General features: G+C 37.4%; 1 protein-coding gene across 1 annotated transcript in view; it reads right to left on the bottom strand.

Moving 5' to 3' along the window:
* LOC137277453 (sialin-like) overlaps nt 1-14,082 on the bottom strand; it is a 28,180-nt gene that overhangs the window by 12,381 nt on the left and 1,717 nt on the right. The window contains exons 2-5 of the mRNA XM_067809180.1: nt 6,386-6,582; nt 2,780-2,857; nt 1,535-1,693; nt 636-723 (exon numbers count right to left, since the gene is read on the bottom strand). Coding sequence (XP_067665281.1) covers nt 636-723; nt 1,535-1,693; nt 2,780-2,857; nt 6,386-6,582 — 522 coding nt within the window. The remainder of the gene's footprint in view (nt 1-635; nt 724-1,534; nt 1,694-2,779; nt 2,858-6,385; nt 6,583-14,082) is intronic.

The raw sequence follows: 14,082 nt of genomic DNA, 5'->3' as shown, positions 1-14,082 counted from the left end.
CTTCAGTAACCCATACTCTTTGTAAGAAGTGACAAACAGGATCCGTCAGACTAGTTGACTTTGCAGACTCATGTCATCGTATGCCATTTGTGCAGATCAATACTGATGCTATTAATCACTGGATTGTTATACAGATCAATAAACTATTCACAGATACAACTGAAATACTGTTGAATGCAGTGTATACTTCATAGATTGTACCTATATTGCAAGCCAGCTCAGTTGATCAGCAGGAATATACTTCACACATTTAACCCATATTGGGAGTCAAATCCAATCGGTGAGCATGATTAGAAAAACTAAAAGGCATTGTATTTGTTTGCTGTTTAACGCTGCACTCAGCAATATTCCAGCTATAGGACTGTAAAGTGTGAATAATTGAGTCTAAACCAGAGAATCCAGTGATCAACAGCAAGAGCAATGATTTATGCAGTTGGGATACGATGACGTGTTAATCATGACATCTGACCACTCATTCACCTTTGCTACCTCTTACGACAAGAATGGGTTGCTAAAGATCAATTCAAACTTGGATCTTCACTGGTATCTTCCTTCCCTTGTAAGTAAAAGAAAATAAATATGACATATAAAATATTAATCTGACTAAAATATGTCCAATGAAAGGGTTATAATACCAGCATAGGAAAATCCTGCAAGCTTGCTTCTCTCAAGGATGGGTGCCCAGTTGCCCCACATGGCATGCATGGCTGGGAAGGTGACCCCCTGCAACATTAGACAAGTAAGGACAGAGATGGACAAATAAGGACATCATCACCTTCTGGATACCTGCTTCTGTATCTCAACCTGAATGCATTTGTCATATTCCCTTGTCATGAACTCACCTCCACTATCTCCACTATCCACTACCCCCTTGTCATGAACTCATTACTCCCATCCACTTGTCAGGAACCCAAATTCCCCATTCCCTTGTCAGGAACTCACCTCCACTATCTCCACTATCCACTAGACCCTTGTCATGAACTCATCCCTCCCATCCCCTTGTCAAGAACCCACCTTCCCCATTCCCTTGTCAGGAACTCACCTCCACTATCCCTCTGTCACGAGCTAACATCCCCTTGTCATGAACTCCTCCCCTGTCCACTACCTCCACTATCCACTACCTCCACTATACCCTTGTCATGAGCTCATCCCCCCATCCCCTTGTCAAGAACTCACCTCCACTATCCCCTTGTTAAGAACTCACCTCCCCTTGTCATGAACTCACCTCCCCTATCCTCTTGTCAAGAACTCACCTCCCCTATTCCCTTGTCAGGAACTCACCCCCACTATCCCTCTGTCATGAACTAACCTCCCCATGTCATGAACTCACCTCCCCTATCCCCTTGTCAAGAACTCACCTCCCCTATCCCCTTATCATGAACTCACCTCCCCATGCCATGAGCTCACCTCCACTATCCCCATGTCATGAACTCACCTCCCCTTGTCATGAACTCACCTCCACTATCCCCTTGTCATGAACTCACCTCCCACATGTCATGATCTCACCTCCCCTATCCCCTTATCATGAACTCACCTCCCCTATGCCCTCTAGGACTCGTACAGCTATGAAGACAGGCAGTCCCCCAAGTCTTGCTGCCAGTGGTGTCAGCAGTGTAAGTATAGCAGTGCACAGGATTCCAAAGCCGTACAGCCTCTTGGCACCAAACTTCAGTGCCAGATAACCGCCTGGCACCTGCAACAAATCACAAACACAGTTATGGACGAACAGTTTTCAACAAAATTACAAGTGAGATTTCTTGAACATTAGAAGAAAACCTAAAGCCATGTTTCAGCACTGTAACACAAGATCTGTCAGTGGAAACAAAGAATCTGCAGTGCTGCTACAGTGAGCAACATCCCAGCTGCATCACAAGTTCCTCTAAATAATCAAGTCTGCACCAGACTGGAAACAGATTCCCCAACAGTGTTGGGTTATTTACATTATCCACATCTCTGAATGCATGAACAAATATTTCTCACCTCGGTGGGGATGTAAGTATGCACACATATTTCTCATGTGATCACCTGTGATCATACACCTGGGGATACATACACAGATATCCATGTCACCTGGGTCGGGATGTATACACACATAGTTTCACCTGTGAGGGGATGTATACTAACAAACTTTTCACCTGTGCCGGAATGTATACACACATACATGTATTTCTAACCTGAGTGAGGATGTATAAACAGATATTTCTCAACTGGGTTGGGATGTACAGACACATATAAACCTAACGTATGCTTCTCACTATATATTAGGTCATCTCTTGTTATCCCAGAACTACCGCAATTACTTTTCTTTAGTAAGACCACTTCCCCGGTTTTACTTTTCCCATCTTTATATGAAAATAAACATTCAAATGATACATGAGTGTTTGAAATCAATTGAAAAATATCATTCAAGATTAAACTCACAATACAAAGATTTTCTGATGCAGCATTGGAACAGCAAATCTCTCATCCATAGGTAGACGTTCTACCGCACGACCACCGGGCTGATGAAGGTGGTAGGGTTAAATTATCTACTTATAGTTAATGTCATTAAATTGATTTTACACACACTTCAGTTATTGTTATGTAGCTTCATTAAATAATCACCTACATTGTAATTACCCATCATTGACAGTATATATGTTAGAGAAAACACTTCTCCTCAGTTCTGGTAGACAGTCATCTGTGCTGGGGTGTATACACATATATTTGTCACCTGTGTGGGGACACATTCACATATATTTGTCACCTGTGTGGGGATGGGTACACAAATATTTCTCACCTGTGTTGTGATGTATCCGTAAAAGAATGAGCCCAGGATCAGTCCCTGAGTCTGCTCATCCCAGTTAAACTCTCCTGTCTGAAACAGACAATATGTCTCATGAATATCTACTGTCTTATTAGTTGTATGCTTCTCTCATGGGTAATATGGTTTAATGTACACTTTTTCTGTTGCAATGTTCCCTGAGCATGGCGCCAAGGTGGTGTGCATCAGTATAACCAGAAGGAGAAGCAAACAACATATCAATCTCATCGCCATGTTAAATATATAAAATATCATTTTATTTTAATACAATTTTCTGAATAAATTTGATATTTTATACTTATCCTGACTCATGCTCATCTCCTCCCTCTATGCGAAGATAGTGGAACATTTGAAATCAATTGACGTTCCCTTCTAATTGAAGTGGACTACAGGGTCATAATCACTCATGCTAGCCTGTTCACTCATGCTAGCCTGTATTCAGTATAAAAGCTCTCATCCAAGCTGAAATAGTGTTGTGGGATACTTCCGTAGGTGTCTCAGTAGATATCGGGATGAATAGGTGCTTGAAACATGGTCTCCTTGCCTTAGCAAGTTGGAGATATATTTTCCAGGGAGCTTGATACATGGGTTTAGTAAAGCTGTCTCCCCAAGATGACCTTGATAGTAGACCTTGTTGGCATAGTTAATCCCACAGACGCCGAACTAGACGCTCCAAAATAAATGGTTGATCATTCTTCTGGGTGACAAGTACAGAGAGGATCATCCTTTCTTCTTCATTCTACAGGTTGTGGAACTTGGAATGAGAGTCTTGTTGGTAGCCCTGGAATGGGCCCATTTAAACAAGGTATGACGTGTGGTTGTATCCTGCTGAGCTAGTCACCTATGCTCCACTTTGTAGGATTTATTATAAGTCTCAACAAGAGTCATCAGAAGATGACATATCCCCCCGGCCCCAACATATTTGAAAGGACAAATCATCTGACAGTTACTTAGTGTCTTTTTGGAAACAAAGCCCATCTGTCCATTTTGAGGCTTAATCGGAACTGCTTCCATGGAAACCAGGAAAAGTAAATATGCCAAAAAGCATGACATAAATAGCAAAAGGCACAACTTTGTAGTCTGCCTCAAATATCTCCCAAGTGTTGCTGAAAGATATTCAGACGTTTTTGAGTTCTGCTCTGGAAATGAAACACGGCTCTTACTTTTCAGACTAGGTCCAAAACGTTTCCATGGAAACCGAGAAAATAATAAATCACAAGATGTTGTACATAGCTAAAGGCACCACTATAGGTTCTGATTGATATATCTACCAAGTTTTGCAGAAAAACATTGAATGGTTTTTGAGTTCTGCTCCGGAAACGAAGCCAATCCCTCCATTTTGAGACTATGTCTGAAACATTTCCATGAAAACCAAGAAAGTTATAAATCACAAAAACCTGGAAATACCAAAAGGCACCACTATATGTTCAGATTGATATATCTACCAAGTTTTGCAGAAAAATATTGAACGGTTTTTGAGTTCTGCTCCGGAAACGAAGCCCACTCCTCCATTTTGTGACTATGTCCAAAACGTTTTCATGGAAAACGAGAAAATAATAAATCACAAAAACCTGCAAATACCAAAAGGCACCACTTCAGGTTCTGACTGATATATCAACCAAGTTTTGCAGAAACATATTAAACCGTTTTTGAGTTCTGCTCCGGAAACAAAGCCCTCCCCACCATAAAACACCAAAATGTTCCATGGAAAAACAAAAAAAATAAAAGAAATGGCAAAAATCTGTAAATAGCAAAAGGCACAACCATAGGCTGAGATTATTATATCTATCAAGTTTGGTAAAAAAAATATCGAATGGTTTCTGAGTTATGCTCCGGAAACAAAATGATTACGGACGGACAGACGAAAAAAATTGAACTCCTGTAAATTATGTTAATTAAGTTGAGTCTGGAAATGATTCAATGTATACAACTGTTAAATAAAGCAGTGAAAGTTGGTGAAATACATGTCTGCATAGTGAACTCAAAAACAGTTAATCGAATGGTTTTTAAATTCCGGGCACTGCATACATATTATGTCATACAACAAGTCATATGATGCTAGCTAAATATAATATAATGTTTACTATATCAGAAATACATTTAGCTTCTGAATGCATTTAAAAAAAAAGCTTTTTCTATTTTCTACATTCACTGAGCAAATGAAAAGCCTATGAAATAAAAGTGAGTGAGTGAGTGAGTGAGTGAGTGAGTGAGTGAGTTTAGTTTTACACCACTTTTAGCAATATTTCAGCAACATCAAGTCAAGCAGGAAACAACAGAGATTGGGTCAACATAGTGTGTCCATGTGGGGAATCAAACTAAGGACCTCAGCCTGATAACATAACGCTTTAACCACTACACTAACCCACACGACGTACGATTGTTGAGAAAAGTCATGACATGACCACTGAAGGCAAACACGACGTGTTGTATAATACATGGATATCTGTTTCATTGCTCCCAGCACTCAACAATATTGTATAGGTGGTATGGACAAGACAATCAAGTGACTGAGCTCATGAGCATTGATCTACACAATAGTGACGTGATGACATGGTTTAACCAAGTGAGCATCTAGTATAGGCCTAGGCCTGACTCGGTTTGTCACCTCTTCTAACCAGCTCTTCTAACATCTTCCAAGCTCAAGCAGTCTCAGTGTTAACACAAAAACTGCCTGTTTCACTCACATAAATTTTCATTTCATGCACGATATTCTCTACCTGTCATGCTCTATACACAAAGCCTCCTGTGTTCTGGGACCAAGTAACCAACACAGTATTTGCCACAAGGAAACAACAATTGCTTGCGATTGATGACAACATGCTCTAAACAAGACATCTAAATTTGACAGTGGGACCTGCCGCAAATGCACATGCAAGAACCTTGAGGCTGTGTGTCTTGGAGCAATGCAGAGCTTTCTTGCCTACCAAAAACACTACAAACAAATGATAAAGCACACACCTCATATTCTCAACATCATGTACGTAAACACAATTTTATTACCTATGATTCAGTACCGTGGACATCATGGATTCTTTAACAGGACTCAAATGAAAGAGTATAGTCAGTTTGTGAAATATGCCCAAAGCCCAGCCAGACAACAGGGCTGTTAACTTCAAAAATGTTACGAGCCCAAAATGGATTTAACCAGACCAGTCAATCCAAAGAAAATATCTCAATTTAAACTCAGATGTATGGATGATGTTATTAAAAATTTTGACCAGACTATCGGGCTGGCCAGATGTAAATTTAGATCATCACAGACGGATGTTATTTCATATACTGGTATAGCAGAAATTACTGATCGATAAACCTATACTTGATTTAGGAGAAATTGAGCATCTACATGTTTAAGGCAGAGTCTATATGAATGTTGTTAAGTATTGATACAAATAAAGACAAGAATTTAAGGATGTAAACTTCCTTATCTGACGAACACAATGTTTCATCAGGTGAAGGAATAAAAATATACTCCAAAATGTTGTGTTCCTCAAATTGTTAAGACGTTGACATCCATAAATTGTCATCTTTATGTTTAAGGGAGTTGTCACACACTTGCAGAACTTTATGGCACTGACTTACAGCATGAACTGTGGTGTTGCTGAACCCTCCTGGAGCCTCACATTCTGAGCTGTCGTTGAGGTCACTTTCGGTATGAGTACTGTTCACCATAGCAACCAGCGCCACACTGAGGTTCACACGGAGACAGTAGACAACAAAGAATCCCAAGAAGGCCCAGATAGCCAGTACATGCCGTGCCTGGATGAACTGACATGGTACTAGAAACAAACAAATCAAATTTTAAGAGCACAACCATTAATAAACTGGAAAACCATGCTTTCAGGAAATTCCCAATGACAGAACTCTGCAAGGCTTAAACGAATACGTTGCGATACAGAGCCACAGGTAAAATTTAGCTAATCAGGGTACTCTACCTACTGTATATTTTTGGAGTGGGTATTATATTTTTTCCATTACCCACTGCTTTCAAACATGTGGGTATTTCAGTGATTTTACTCACCTAAGTATATGTCACTGAGAAAGTTTACAGAGCAGCCATGTACTGCCTCATGTAATACCGAATCAACTTCAATATAATGGAAATGGTTGCATGAAAAATCACTCATTCTTTATTGACTGTACATCACCACCCCTATATCATCAGTACAATTTTATCAGTACAATCGATGTCTTTTTCATTACGCAAGTGATGTTTATAAATATATTCCATATGCTGTAAACTTTTTTGCATATCTAAAATTTTAAATGTGTAATTGGTATACTACAAACATTTTTCAATGTGTAATTGGAAATTTTCTATGCATATTTCACTCGGATATGCTGCTTATCTGGATCTCTGAAGATATGATTTTCTTACAGTCTAGAGTATTTTCAGTACTTTGTCAGACCTCCTTGTATATGCAATACATATTGCAATACATGACTGCATGACTGAATGCGTCTAGGTACAATACTGATCAAAATTTGTAGGAAATCTTGTGACAGTGTATGCCAATATTCTACCACTTTTTCTTCATATCATCAATGTTTCTAAGTCCTTTTTGGTTTATTCTAATCCCTACACATTGTGAACCATATATCACTCGTTTTTGTTGATATTGATAGATATATTATAAGGTAATAGCCTGACAATGTAACTTTAATTTTAATATTTGCATTTTTGTTTTTATTAAGTTGTCGTAGCTTTCAACAGAATCATTGTTTTTGTCGTGAAGTGTAATGATGCAGACGACATACACTAGGGCGTGCGTGCAAATTATGATTCATATAGGCAAACTATGAAATGTCTACATATTACATTCCTGTTATACATTCGCAAATTGCTTCTTTTTATTAACTTTCAAAATGCATACAAGTATGATTATAAAGTAATTAGGATTATGAAACCAAGTATAAAGACGTATATTGACAAGTGTCTACATACTGGTGAGTGAACGTTACAAACCAAGTACATTTAGCAAGTGATGAAATTTATCGCACAGTATTTTCACTTCAACCCCGACTTCGTTTACGTTATGTTACAGGTTGTGTCATGCAAACTGCTTTTGGCTATGACTCAAATACATATTTATGCTGTTTTGATTTTCTAACTTGATGAAAACAAACCATAATCCCATTAATTCAAATGGATTTGACTTCACGATTTTCAAAAATGGTGGCGACCTGTCTGAGGATGAATGCTATTTAAGTTTGTTTTCACCGACTTATAAAAGCAAAATTACTTTCTCTACCTGTAGTAAAATATGTATTTTATTGATGGACAATAGGATTTTGCATCACACTGCTTATAACATAACAACTTCACTCTTGGAAGTGAGGTGGAGGTCAATATAATATTGCTTGCAATATAAATGTCACTTCAACCCCCACCTTGCTTCCTTGGAAGAAGTCCTCATGTTAAAAGTTGTGTCATAAAAAATCCTTTTGGCCCTGATTCAAATGCATATTTAACTACCAGTAAAAAGTAGTTTTGATTTTCTAACTTGATGAGAACAAATCATAATCTCAATACAGTAAAGTTCACTTATAACGTACACGCTTACAATGAATTGCTGGTTACAACAAATTCAGAAGTCCCGACTGCTTTCCTATATATTGTTATGAATTAACTACCGTATACACCGAACACTGATCGAAATTATCTGTTACAACAAACAAATTGACAGGTCCCTCTGTGCTATTTCACACCTTGATTGACGTGTTTACAACGAATAGCTGATCCGAATCCACTGGGGTGTCATCTCATGTGTCACCAATTAGCTTGTGAAAACAAACAGTCTTCCTCACATGGGATCAAGGGTATAATAAAATAAACTTACCTTTGAACTTTTATCATTTATTTAATCTTGGTAATCTTGTTAACATTGTCAAGGCATAAATAGCGATCTGGGAAGTCATTCTTTCAAGTCAGCATGGAAGGCTTGTCACGGAAACGTAAAGCTCTAGAATGTAGGGAGAAGTGACTGACATTGCTATTGTACCAGAGGCGACACACGAAGATTTCTTGAATGCAGATGAAAACATTGTGACCACAGAAAGACTTACAGATGAAGATATAGTTACGGCAGTGAAGAAAAACAATGAAACAGTTGATAGTGATGAAGGTGACAGTGAGACAGTGACAGAACTTATTTTATTTTCTGTGTGAACATGATCTTGTCTGAAACCAGTGATGTGGTGATGATTCTTATTAATTTCCGAATATTCACGAACATTCCCAAATCGCTTAGAACAAACTTTGCTTACAACAAACTGAAAACAACAGTCCCTTTGAGTTCATTATAAACAAATATTACTGTAATTCTAATGGACTTTAGCCAGTGACTTCACGATTTTCAAAAATGGTGGCGCCCTGTCGGAGGATGAATGCTATTTAAGTTTGTTTTCACCGACTTACAAAATCAAAATTACTTTTCACTGGTAGTAAAATATGTATTTTATTGATGGACATTAGGATTTTACATGACACTGCTTATAACATAACATAATAATGGTGTTCCGTTTATGACTAACCAGAAGTCTTTCATATGCAGTGATAAAAAGAGTACCCAAAAATTGAGTTTAGTTGTTCTTTAAATGTTGACCAAATTATATTAAGTTTGCACTTCTAAATAGCCTCAACATCATGCTCATATGTTCAGTTACATAAAATGCCCAAGCTGTTACTGTAGACAGAATATCATATCTCACAGAACATTTGTACATGGTGACTGGTAATCCATTCATCACATTTATTTGACCTACTGTATCTCGTTATGCACATTTTACCTATTTAGAATGCAGTACAATTACATGGACCGGTGCATCCTAATTGTTTGATCAGGATTCTGTGCATACTTTCAATATACCATTAATGGGAATATTTCTGCACAATGGCACATGACCAATAGCCATTGCTAAACTGGTAATACCTTAAAAAAAACACGTGTTTGTAATGCAATGATATGTCACATTACATAACTGTACCATTATCAAGATAAGTGATCAACAACTGTAATTACAATATCAAGTACACTGAAAAAAATGAAAATATCATACTTAGTTTGGAAGATAATGACAAGTTTAAATTCATTCCAGTCATGATTTTGACTTGGCTGGGATGGGTGGTTTGGATAGGGTTGGTCGAGTAACCAGATTTTTAGGGGGGTCAAACATTAAGAGTTGGCCTGGCAAATTTTGATACAAAATAGATAAACTGAAAAATAAACCAATGTTTCACTTTTCACCACAGCTCAGCATCCAGAAAGCAAATTCACCTTTTTCACATCATTAAATATTCTTGATGAAAATGATGACAATTCAAATTATCTGAACTTCATTTCTTTCACCATTCTATCAAAAGTAAGCTACCAGCACATTTCATGTCTGTAACACATAAACACTGAAGGATTTAACACTTCATGTAGAACTAAATTTAAGACATTGTTCTGCAACTTATGCCAAACATGACTTTCTAACACATCATTCATAATCAGCAGTGAGGTGATCAGTTGATGTGAAAGAAAGATTTAATGATACATCAAAAACATTTTTCAAGAATATGCCCTCCTCATTTTACTATATCACAAATGTTTCCTGCAGCAATAATATTTTCAGAAGATACAACCTGCGACACACATTTACCATGCTTACTCATATGAGCTAAAATTTTAATCCTACATCAACTCATGTTTTAATCCCATATCATGGATGGAAATAGTATTTCTTGCATTGGCACCATAGGTATTGAAATATCACAGTTGATGTCATCTTTGATATATCCAGGGTATATATTGCGAATAGGATCTCCACTACACCCTGGATGCATCTACAGCCCGATAAATTTATTACCTCCCTTGGCAGTTTTTTATCCAATCAGGTGTCTTTGCTGGGAAGCTGACTGAACCAATCACAAATAACTTTCGCTTTTTAAATTATGTAACTGATCAAACTTGGCAACACAAACCATGCAGAGGTTCTCTGAAAGAGGTACAAGGAGTTCTTGCATATATGTTTGTAAGCTTTCCCCGAATCTGACACACACTGTGACCAAACCTTCGCAGCTGTGACCACTGTCTTGCTGACACTAGCAAGCTCGGTTGTAACAGTGGTCACCTAATTAGTTTCTGTGAGATTGCGGAGCCAGCAAAGGTAGGTAATAAAATTATCGGGCCGTAGATGCATCCAGGGTATAGTGGAGATCCACTGGAACATATACCCTGGAGATATCAAGGATGAGATCATGTTAAGATGGCATGAATGACCTGTTTTCAGTGTGCTCTAGTGGCACAAATAAAATTACGAACAGAATACACACCATGATTCAGTTAATAGGAAATGGAATAAATCTGACCAACTGAAACGATTCAAAACCTGGTTTTGCACCTCATCCAACTGTTTATTGTTGGCACACTCAAACTCACGACTTCGTATGTCCATTTTGAATACAAATGTGCACAAAAGGAAATCCTGTTTAGGATGATTACATATACTGAACAGCAAAAGAAACACAAGTTTTGAAAATATGAAAATACATAAAAGTAAACATGAATGTTTAAATCTCCTGTTTAGAAACTTGACAAAAAGCCAGAGTCGTCTCATTTGCTGCTCAGAATAGTTTGTGTGTTAGTTTATCGGTCCAGGACAAATGAGTGTTTTGATGGGGTTCAGGGCCTAGATTTTTTAAGCTCTGTTAGATCTAAGATAGTCGTTGTAAGTTAATGTTATTGTGGGAAATGAACTAGGATTTATAGCTTTTGGGTAACGTTTGTATAAGAACAGGGTTGGTTCAAGGGTGGCTTAAAAGTAAAAGTTTAACTGATCTGACTCAATCAGTTGAGGTAATAGTGTGTCATTTATCAGCTGTTAAGTTTTTGTTTGTATTTTTCTACATATTCTGTTTTGTAATAAATTATTGTCAGTTGTTTCCTTGTTTCTGTTATTTTCCCTACTTGCCCGATTAATGAACTGGTTACTGAGTGTGAAAGTAGAGAACACATCAGCCTGAAACACTACTTTTTTAAAAATACACAACGCAAAGTCCAACGAAGGTTGATTAACATCTTGTTCCTACCTGATTATTTCTCAAACTCAGCTGTCACTGGGTGAAGGTAACGTACATCAACACCACGTCTACTACAGAATTAAACAAATTATTGTAATGAAATGACATAACTGTTATAACACACTCATAACACACTTCCCTTCCAATGTTCTTCCCCATTTTGCATCGTGCATAACTGGCCGCCACACTATTTTCGGTATTCTCTACCCTATCACTGGCCTCTTTTTATCTGTGGTATATTCCATTAGGTCCAGATACCATGCTGTTTTAGTACATTAGTCTTCAAGGTTGTTAAACATGTCAATATAAATATATATATACCACCCTTGGCACTCCCTACTATTCACCTGATGCAGGAGCAAGCATAAGCTCCAAAATGTGTTATCCATAATAACAAAGTTGACAATCTGCCTTTTCATATGCTTTCCACTTCTAGATACCCTTCAAGCACTTGACATGACTGTTGTTTTATTGGATTATCAAAACGTATGGGTACACTTAGTAAAAATTATTTCACAAAGGCACAGTGGATGTCTTTTTCCATCTACAATATGAATGTGGAACAATATTCCCATAGAAAAAAGACAAATAGATTCTTTACCAGGTTTTAAATTGAAAATTCAAATTAAAATAACTGTAGCCCCATCTTTCTTTTCGTCTTTTACAAGGAAACTGAACATTCTCCACACAAAACTAAGGTACAATACAAGTCCGTTCAATTATTAAACAAGTCCGTTTATTCAGAATTAATTTAAAATCCGATGCTTCTTGTGCTTGTGGTCATTATTGTGAAAACTCATGGCATTACCTTTTAGAATGTTCTTTATATACAACGCATACAAAAGAATTGTTTGTAAACGTAAATAAAACATCGCATACCCATCAATTTAGATTTATTGTTGTTTGGTCATGCTACTCTGTCACTTCATGAAAACAAATTATTATTTGAACATGTAAATATATATATTAGGTTAACTGAAAGAGTTTTATAGTTCATTCTTGTATATAATATTGCCATAAATCCCTGTTGTCAATGTTTTTATATTGTAAATATGACATATGCAACTTCTTGGAGAGGGTGTTCCTAAGTTGGATAACATGTGCCCAAACCTTTTCAGTTTTGATTAAAATATGTTTAAAGCAAGCACCTGAATTATCTGTGTGGTGCCCTCATTGAATTTCTCTCCCTATTGTTCACAAATGGAATGTTTAAAACAGCAATTTAAAAACTTTGTTGGCAAAAAGTGTTCCAACTAGTTTTAAATACACAATTGTACATTTATTCTTTTTATGCTAAATCTATACTGTACAACATAAATAATTCATAAGCTTCGTTCCCCTTGTTTCTAACTGGTGTTGACATCTCTTGTTTGTAATAAAGTGTTCTATTGCCCTATAGAAGGCCAGATATTCAGGATGTATCCAGTGAACAATAATTCACATTATGATGTCAATAAAAGAATAACTTTATCATATCTGTTGATCCAATAAGGTTTTAATGGAAATGTGTTATCACAGTTACCTTGGATCAGATGCCATCTACCAGCAAGGAAACAGAAGGATACAATGTCAGTGGGATGTGCATAATCAGATAGCTTATCAGAACTCACATACCACAGCATTCAAGTCTTGGCGCAGTTATATCTTTAATGTAAGCAACATCCCTGGTGATGTTTCAGCAGCGTGGAGATGACAAAATACAAGAAACTGCTGATGACAGGACAACCAACATTTTGTTTCACACACATTAAGAATATAAGGTGCAAAGTGAAGACGTTAACACCTTCAAGAATCTGTCCTTCCACATAAGGTAAATCTGGGATAACTGCCTCAGTTTAAAGGAACCTTTCTTATATTATTACAACTGAATTAGAAGCATCAAGAGACAGGATCAGGTGGTCAGGCTCGCTGACTTGGTTGACCCATGTCATCGGTTCCCAATTGCGCAGATCGATGCTCATGTTGTTGATCAGTTGATTGTCTGGTCCAGACACAGTTATTTACAGACCGCCACCATATAGCTGGAATATTGCTGAGTGCGGCATAAAACTAAACTCAATCACTCACTATGTACACGTTAGGACAACATTGGCTGAGCACCATTTCAGGAAAGGTTGAGATAAAGTCAATGCCCATCATACGTTCAACTGTTACAAATGTATATTTCTTTTCATCCTTATTATGATTTGCAAACAACAAACGACCCTCCAATTAC

Source organism: Haliotis asinina, chromosome 3 (assembly GCF_037392515.1).
Source record: "Haliotis asinina isolate JCU_RB_2024 chromosome 3, JCU_Hal_asi_v2, whole genome shotgun sequence".
NCBI classification, from domain to species: Eukaryota; Metazoa; Mollusca; class Gastropoda; order Lepetellida; family Haliotidae; genus Haliotis; species Haliotis asinina.
This window is presented reverse-complemented; position numbering and strand designations above follow the sequence as displayed.